The sequence below is a fragment of the Heteronotia binoei genome, chromosome 21 (genome assembly GCF_032191835.1).
Source record: "Heteronotia binoei isolate CCM8104 ecotype False Entrance Well chromosome 21, APGP_CSIRO_Hbin_v1, whole genome shotgun sequence".
Lineage (NCBI taxonomy): Eukaryota > Metazoa > Chordata > Lepidosauria > Squamata > Gekkonidae > Heteronotia > Heteronotia binoei.
The window spans coordinates 19,468,928-19,477,939 of NC_083243.1; the positions used below are offsets into that span (position 1 = coordinate 19,468,928).

The 9,012-nt window shown below is 45.8% G+C and overlaps 1 protein-coding gene across 1 annotated transcript in view; it reads left to right on the forward strand.

The window, feature by feature from the left end:
* Positions 1 to 8,547, forward strand: part of SYNE2 (spectrin repeat containing nuclear envelope protein 2) — a 407,300-nt gene extending 398,753 nt beyond the window's left edge. The window contains exons 108-111 of the mRNA XM_060261546.1: positions 206 to 397; positions 519 to 608; positions 4,919 to 4,959; positions 7,415 to 8,547. Of these exons, the coding sequence (XP_060117529.1) occupies positions 206 to 397; positions 519 to 608; positions 4,919 to 4,959; positions 7,415 to 7,640 (549 nt within the window). The 3' untranslated portion in view covers positions 7,641 to 8,547. The remainder of the gene's footprint in view (positions 1 to 205; positions 398 to 518; positions 609 to 4,918; positions 4,960 to 7,414) is intronic.
* Positions 8,548 to 9,012: the final 465 nt, after the last annotated feature.

A 9,012-nucleotide genomic window follows, 5' to 3' on the forward strand; every position in this document is an offset into this window, starting at 1 on the left:
CTGGGCTAGTTTCCCTCCAAAACCCCGCCACTCAGTCAGAGGGACAGAGGGGATCCTGGGAAATGTAGGCTTTCCCCAGTAACTCCTAGGCAGGCTTCTCTGGGGCCTGCAGGCCTCACTAGGCCCAGGATTATGACAGCTTCATTCACACAAACTACTGATTGTTTGATTGTTGATTGATTGATTGATTGATTGTCTGTTTAAGCAACTCGAGAAAGAGCTCCTCGAGCGGCAGCCTCAAGTCCAGGCCCTGCAGGAAATCTCCACGTACCTGCTCTCCAGATCGGACGGAGGGAAATACATCGAAGCGGACGAGAAAGTCCACATCATCGGGAAGAAACTGAAACAGCTTCTGGAAGGGGTTTCGCGGGACCTGAAGGTGGCCCGAAGCAGCCAGGTGGGGCTGAGTAAAGTTTTGCTGCATTTGGCGGGAAACAGATTTTTTTTTTCCCCCCTTAAAAATAATTAAGAACTCCCACGAGAGACAAAACTTTTTTTCTTTGTCTATCTCCTTTTAGGATAGAAGTACATTTCTGCCAGGTTTGGATGAACTGGACTCCGGAGGGACCCAGCATCAACCTGAGATAGCTGGCATCTATAAAAAGAAGGTGAGCGACTGTGTGGCTGCTCTCTAAATATGTATTTTCTTGTAATCTGGCTCAGTAATGATGATAGGATTGCCAATCCCCAGGTGAGGGCAGGAGATCCCCCAGTTTGGAAGCCCTCCCCCCCCCCCCGCTTCAGGGTCATCAGAAAGTGGGGGCAGGGGAGACAGAGGGAAATGTTTGCTTGGCACTCCATTATTCCCTATGGAAACCGATTCCCATAAAACATAAAGGAGAATTGATCTGCAGGTATCTGGAGCTCTGGGGTTTTCTTATTTTTAGGTAGAGGCATCAAATTCGCAGCTTAGCATCCGATGCCTCTCCTCAAAACACCCTCCACGTTTCAAAAGGTTTGGACCAGGGGGTCCAATTCTATGAACTCCCAAAGAAGGTGCCCCTATCCTTCATTATTTCCAGTGGAGGGAAGGCATTTAAAAGGTGTGCGGTCCCTTGAAATGTGATGGCCAGCACTCCCTTTGGAGTTCAATTATGCTTGTCACACGCTTGCTCCTGGCTCCACCCCCAAAGTCTCCTGGCTCCAACCCCAAAGTCCCCAAATATTTCATGAATTGGACTTGACAACCCATGATGGTGATGATGATGATGATGATGATGATGATATTGGATTTCTGTCCCGCCCTTCACTCTGAATCTCAGAGTCTCAGAGCAGCTTACAATCTCCTTTACCTTCCTCCCTCCCCTGTGAGGTGGCTGGGGCTAAGAGAGCTCTCCCCAAAAGCTGTTCTTTCAAAGCCAACTCCTATGAGAGCTATGGCTGACCCAAGGCCATTCCAGCAGCTGCAGGTGGAGGAGTGGGGACTCAAACCCGGTCTTCCCAGATAAGAATCCGCACACTTAACCACTACACCAAACTGGCTCTTAACCTTGAGTCAAGGACTGTTTGCTTAGGTAGGCAATGTTATGATTGAACCTCCCCTCTGTCTGCTAAGGCACAAATAAAAAACATAGAGTAGCATCTCAGACAATGTATGTATATTTGCAGAGGATGGCATAGGATACACAGATCTCAGGCACAGTGTGGTGCAGTGGTTGGAGTGTCAAAATGGGATCTTGGAGACCCAGGTTCAGATCCCAACTCTGCCATGGAAACTTGCTTGGGACACCCTGGGCCAGTCAGTCACACACTCCCAAATTACTCTACTTCACAGGGTTGTTACCATACCAAACCTTTAATGGCATAATAGATTCAGATAAAAATACACAGAATATAAAAATTTAAACATTGGAGATAAAATCAAAATAAAACCGAGCTTACAGATGCATTCAAACATGGTCAGGATTAAATTTAAGGATGTCAGCCAGAAATTTTGCCACAGCCTCACTAACCACCCCCTCAGTATCACTCAATAAATAATAACAGGGTGGCAGAATAGACAAATCTGGAGAAAAAAAAAGCTTGCCAAATAAATCTTTACGGAGGTTATGATATAAAGAACAATCAAGCAATATATGCTGGATTGAGTCAGGGGTATTTGCTCCGCAGGAGCAAAGTCTGTCGGCTAAAGGGACTCGCTGATATCTCCCTTGTAAAACTTTGGAGGGAAACGCGTTTAGTCTAGCCAACATAAATGCCCTGCGATGACTTGGAGTGGTTAGGTCTGATAGATAATTGGGCATTTTGCCACAAAAAGCATAAAGACCTAAGGAAGCTGGAGAGCAAATATAAGGGTCAGTTGGCCGTAATTTCGTTTCCTCCGATTCCCATAGTCTCAGTTTAATACATCTGAAGATATATGACTCATCTGCGGTAGAAAAATCATCTACCTCTAACCCCAATTGATTGAGTTTAGACAGAAGCACTGCTGTCCAGGATGAAATATATGGGTCTCTTTTCATACAATCAAGAAGGCTGTTGGGATCTGTTCTAAAATGAATTTTGAGCCAGAATTTAAACACTGCAATCCAGGCTTTTGTCTCCACCAAAGACTGACCCACTTCAGAGCAGAGAGCAAAGTAGGACACACATTTTGGCAAACCAAGAATTTGTCTAAAGAATGAGGCTTGAATGCCCTCCACTTTCCTGGTAAAAGCTGAGATCCAAATAGGGATACCATAGAGGATTTGGGCAAGCGTTTTGGCTTTGAACACTTTAATAGCTACTGGAACTAATTGGTTGCCTCTTGCAAAGAAAAACTGTTTAATTTGAGCAGCTGAACATTTAGCCAAGTTGATGGTGTTGTTACGATGTGAAATCACAGGGTTGTTGTGAGAATAAGGAGAAAATGTTAAAAGCTGCTTTGGGTCCCCGCTGGGGGGAAAACTGGGGTCTCAACGAAGTTAGATAAATAAATAAGACTTGTCTCAGTCATTAATAGTATTACTATAGCTGCTAATAGAGAACCAGTTTGGTGTAGTGGTTAAGAGCAGCAGATTCTAATATGGAGAACTGGGTTTGATTCTCCACTCCTCCTTCACATGCAGCCAGCTGGGTGACCTTGGGCCAATCACAGCTCTCTCACAGCTGTTCTCTCAAGAGCAGTTTCTATCAGAGTTCTCTCAGCCCCACCTACCTCACAGGATGTCTGTTGTGGAGAGGGAAAGGGAAGGCAGTTGTAAGCCACTCAAAGCCTCCAAGTGAGCAGTGGGGTATAAATCCAATCTCTTCTCTTTTTCTTCTTCTATTGACTTACCAGAGCCAGCATGGTGTAGTGGCTTAGAGCACTGGACTAGTATTTGGGAGACCCAGGTTCGAATCAGTGTTCTAGCATGGAAGCTTGCCTGGGTGACCCTGGGCAAGTTATGCTCTCTTAGCCTGATCTGCCTTCTGGGGTTCTTGTGAGGATAAAATGGAGGAGTGATGTAAGCCACTCCTATTGAAGAGTAAGGCAGAGCAGGGCTTTTTTTGTAGTAGGAACTCCTTTGCATATTAGGCTACACAGGGGTGGAATTCTAGCAGGAGCTTCTTTGCATATTAGGCCACGCCCTCCTGATGTAGCCAATCCTCCAAGACCTTACAAGGGTCTTTTTTGTAAGCTCTTGGAGGATTGGCTACATCAAGGGGTGTGTGGCCTAATATGCAAAGGAGCTCCTGCTAGAATTCCACCCCTGAGGCTATGACCCCCTGATGTAGCCAATCCTCTAAGACAGGGGTGGCCAAGGGTAGCTCTCCAGATGTTTTTTGCCTACAACTCCCATCAGCCCCAGCCTCATTGCTGTCAGATGGCCATCTAGCTCCATTAAAAAACCTCCAAAAAAGGAGAGCCCACCACCTCCCGAGGAAGCCTGTTCCACTGAGGAACCGCTTTAATGGTCAGGAAGTTCTTCCTAATGTTGAGCCAGAAACTCTTTTGATTTAATTTCAACCTGTTGGTTCTGGTCCTGACTTTTGGGGCACAGAAAGCAATTCTACACCATTCATTTAGCCTCTGTTTGAAAACTTCCAAGGAAGAAGAACCCACCACCTCCCAAGGAAGCCTGTTCCACTGAGGAACCACTCTAACGGTCAGGAAGGTCTTCCTGATGTTGAGCCAGAAACTCTTTTGATTTAATTTCAACCCATTGGTTCTGGTCCTGCCTTCTAAGGCCACAGAAAACAATTCCACACCATCCTCTATATGACCGCCCTTTAAGTTCTTGGAGGATTGGCTACATTAGAGGTGTGTGGCCTAATGTGCAAAGGAGTTCCTGCTACAAAAGAAAGCCCTGGTTTCAGTTGGCTGAAGAATGTGGCCTTTCTAAGGCTGTTATTTCCTGTATCCCACAGTACCCTGGATTATTTTATTTAAAACTTTTCAACAATTAAAAATGTAGTTAACGTTCTTTTTAAAAGGTAGTCCCCTGTGCAAGCACCTGTCATTTCTGACTCTGGGGTGACGTCGCATAACGACGTTTTCACATCAGACTTTCTACGGGGTGGTTTGCCATTGCCTTCCCCAGTCATCTACACTTTCCCCCCAGCAAGCTGGGGACTCATTTTACTGACCTCGGAAGAATAGAAGCCTGAGTCAGCCTCGAGCCGGCTACCTGAACCCAGCTTTCGCCAGGATCGAACTCAGGTCGTGAGCAGAGAGCTCAGACTGCAGTATGCAGCTTTACCACTTTGCGCCACGGGGCTCTTCTTACTACAGTTCAGCTAAAAGCACATGCATAATACAGCCAGGTGGGCAGCTTGTGAGCTTATGTATTTTCAGTATTTGCGGAAGCAATGATGTCAGCTCCATATGCGTTTTCCTTTACCAATCCCAGTGAACAGAAGAATGTTGTAATGTGTCGTGTTTTAATTTGAAATTTTTATCCCCACGTACTCTTATTTCTTCAAGTGCAGTAATATTCTGTTTTATAACCATCTACAGGTGGATGGGACGAAGACTCTCGAGAGCAGAAGGAATAAAAGGTAGTTAGTGATTTTGAGCATTTCTTCCTTACTTGTGCAAAAAGATATTTCGGTTTAGGAGAAGTCCCAGGGAGGCAATAGCAGGAAATAACTGCAAAGTTGAAAATTTCCATTAGGCTCTCTTTGTATAAATACATAAAAAGGACTTTAGATTGCTTCCACATTGCAAGCAATACTCCCTCTAAGCTGCGCAGTCTTGTGAGCAAACATTCTACTTGGTGAGCTACTGGCATTAAAATTGTGAGCTACTGCATCAATTTGTCTGCTCCGGGGCCATCTTTCCTGAGCTAAGACACAAATGCGTGAGATGGAGGCTAAAAAACTGTGAGCTAGCTCACACTAACTCGGCTTAGAGGGAACACTGATTGTGAGCTGAGTTAGTGTGAGCTAGCTCACAATTTTTTAGCCTCCAGCTCACACATCTTTGTCTCAGCTCAGGAAAAATGGCCCCAGAGCACACTAACTGATGCAGTAGCTCACCACTTTAATGCCAGTAGCTCACAAAGTAGAATTTTTGCTTCTGAGATCTGACTCCACAGCTTAGAAGGAACACTGAAAGTGTCCTGCCCTTTTCAGTAGCTCTTTTTCCACATTTTGTCTGCAAGCAGAATTGTAATGGGGTTCCATTCAGCCTTTAATAAAGCACTGTATTCCAGATGTATCCATTCCATTCCTGTGGACAAGATTCCAACATGTGTCTATGCAGGGCTTTTTTTTGTAGAAAAAGCCCAGCAGGAACTCATTTCTATATTAGGCCACACCCCTGATGTCACCATTGTTTCACAGTGGGCTTTTTTGTAGATAAAGCCCAGCAGGAACTTATTTGCATGTTAGGCCACTCCCCCTGACACCAAGCCAGCCGGAACTGCACTCCTGCTCAAAAAAAGGGCGCTCACAGACAACTTGTAGTGACCCCAGCCAACGGGCTTTCAAGGCAAGTGAGAAGCAAAGGTGGTTGGCCATGGTCTTCCTCTGCAGAGTGTTCCTTGGTGGCCTCCCTTCGAAGACTTATGTCAACCCCAGCAAGGGGCTTTCAAGGCAAGTGAGAAGCAGAGGTGGTTGGCCATTGCCTTCCTCTGCAGAGGCTTTCTTGGTGGTCATTGTTCCAAGCACCAAGCCTTTAGCTTGGAGAAACGTCAACTGCGGGGTGACATGGTAGAGGTTTACAAGATAATGCATGGGATGGAGAAAGTAGAGAGAGAAGTACTTTTCTCCCTTTCTCACAATACAAGAACTCGTGGGCATTCGACGAAATTGCTGAGCAGACAGGTTAAAACGGATAAAAGGAAGTACTTCTTCACCTAAAGGGTGATTAACGTGGAATTCACTGCCACAGGAGGTGATGGCGGCTACAAGCATAGCCAGCTTCAAGAGGGGGTTAGATAAAAATATGGAGCAGAGGTCCATCAGTGGCTATTAGCCACTGTGTGTGTGTGTGTATTTGGCCACTGTGTGACACAGAGTATTGGACTGGACCACTGCATGGGCCACTGGCCTGATCCAACATGGCTTCTCTTATGTTCTTAAGCCTGCTTAGCTTCTGAGATCTGACAAGATAAGGATCTGGCCTCTCAGAATGAAACATAGTTGACTCTAGTCCATATTTGGATGGGAAACCACCAAGGGAGTCCAAGGTTCCTACACAGCGGCTGGCAATGGCAAACCACCTCTGAATATCTCTTGCCTTGAAAGGGATCCCTCAGCTGCAATTTGATGATACTTTCCACCATTACTGAGATAAGAATCCTTTGTCCCTATCCAACCGTGAGGTGTCCACTGTTTTGAATTTGTAAATCAGGGATGTCAAACATGTGGCCCAGGGGCCAAATCAGGCCCCTGGAGGGCTCCTATCAGGCCCCCAAACAGCTGGCTGTCATCTGCTTCCTTCTCCCTCCCTCTTGCTCCCTCCTGAATCACAGCTTGCTTTGCCAGGTTTGCTCAATTGCACAGGAGCTACAGAGCAAAGTCTTTATTTTCTCCATCGGCTGAGGTTCCTCCCTTGGGGAGGAAGTGGGGGAGACAGAGCTGCTTTGCCAGGCTCTCTCAATCACACAGCAGAGCTACTGAGCCAAACTTCTTTTCCTTCTATTGGCTGAGGCTCCTCCACCTCCTGGTCCCCTGGGGAAGGAAGGAAGGAGCCAGAGCTTCCTTTGCCCAGTTCCCTGGATCCCATGGGAGAAATACAAAGAAGGAACCTTTAAGACCAGAAGTGCTAACGTTTTAAACATGTTTTATTTCAAAAAGAAATTAATTAATTGTGTTTGTCTGTGTTCTTTATAAAGTTTATATCTCTGCTACCTGATCTTAAATAGGAACACACACGGCCCGACTGACACGGCCCGGCCCGACAAGGTCTCATTTATATCAGATCTGGCCCTCATAACAAACGAGCTTGACACCTCTGTTTTAAACAAACTAAAGTTGAGCAATCCTGTCTGATTTGTTCTCATTGCAGAGTGAAGGAGACGGGCACGGCCAGCCCCCCAGCCCCGGAGACCCCCTCCTTCTTCTCCCGCATGTTGCGAGCCGCACTACCCCTGCAGCTTCTCCTCCTCTTCCTCTTGTTCTTGGCCTTTATGATCCCATCTTCAGAGGAAGACTACAGCTGCACTCAGGCCAACAATTTTGCCCGCTCGTTGTACCCCATGCTGCACTACATCAACGGGCCCCCGCCGACCTAAAACAATCCGCGCCCTGCACTTCACCCCCAAAACGAACTTCTTTCGTGGGCAAATCTTTTCTTTGCTGCTAACATCCGTCCAACATCTTCGTCCAGCCGAAGTTTCCCCCCTGGTTTCGTGGGGAATTCCCGCCACGGTTGACCTGTGACGCCAAGGTGGATCGTTACTAAAGTTTGAGACCGCCGTCGTGGCTGCCAGTTGACAAAACACTAAGCAATAGCATGCTATCCCCGCAGTGCACTAGAGAACACGTCAAAGTTTCCACCTCCGAAACGTTGCTCCTTCAGCAATTTCAGCATTCGGGAGCGGGAAGGGAGCAGCTATCAATTCCTCACTTTTTTTTGTACAGAAGGTTCGTTTTTTTAAATGTATTTTTGAAGAATAAGCAATGTTATTTGACACTTTGCACAATGCATAAGCGACCAGTAGATGGTCTTTGCGCTGAAAGGTACGCAGAATTTGCAAGAGTGTTGTGTTAGTTAGAGAAATTATTTTAATGCAAAGGACAAAGGCCATTGGGAAGTTCTCACATTCAAGACCCGTTGAAATGAATTAGCCGTGCTCTTGAACGGCCTGGCGCGAAAGAATTCCCTGCTGGGTCCTATCCATTTTTAATGTGACCAAGAAAACCCATCTTTTCAGTTGATGCCTGACACGCACAGAAGTCACAAGCTTTTATTTCCCACCATTTTAATATCGTAGTAAAAGAAAGGTTTAATTTTTTAAAAAAAAACAAACATTTGTTATGCTTTAGTATTTTAGCTGCCCTATCTTTCCAGTTCAGTAAGTTGTATATGTTTCCAGAGACAAAAAAAAAAAAATTTAGTACGTAGAGCTGCCTTGTCTGACGGTCTTATTTTTTGAACTATTTTTTTAAATGAAATAAAGAAAGAAAGATTAAACTAAACGATGGTGATGTTGCATGTGGGTGGCTCATATTGTGAATAGTTTTCTTTTGAAAACAACCCTGGTGATTAGGTGTGTTCATTATTTCCTGTCTGTATAAACAAACAATGTAAAGGTACCACTTTTTAAGACAAAAGTTCATCTTCGTGGCTTCTCTGCAGCCCCACATGGGGACTGTCTGAGGGCAGACCTGCCGCGGAAAAGATTTCCAAGCTTTTAGTAGACTAGGTGCGCCCCTCCTCCCTCAGGCGCTTTCCCGCCAAAAAGATCACCTGACTGAGAAGGGGCGCTACTCCCTCAGTTCTCTTTATGAGAATCTCCACTGCTGTTCTGTCTTTTTCCTCACCTCAGTTTTGAGGCTGAGGAGATTTTTTTTCTCCCAACAATTTTTCCTTTTGTCATCATGATCAGCGGCCATTCTCTGCGCCTTGGCTGCCTAGGATTCACACAGCAGAACTGCCTCCTC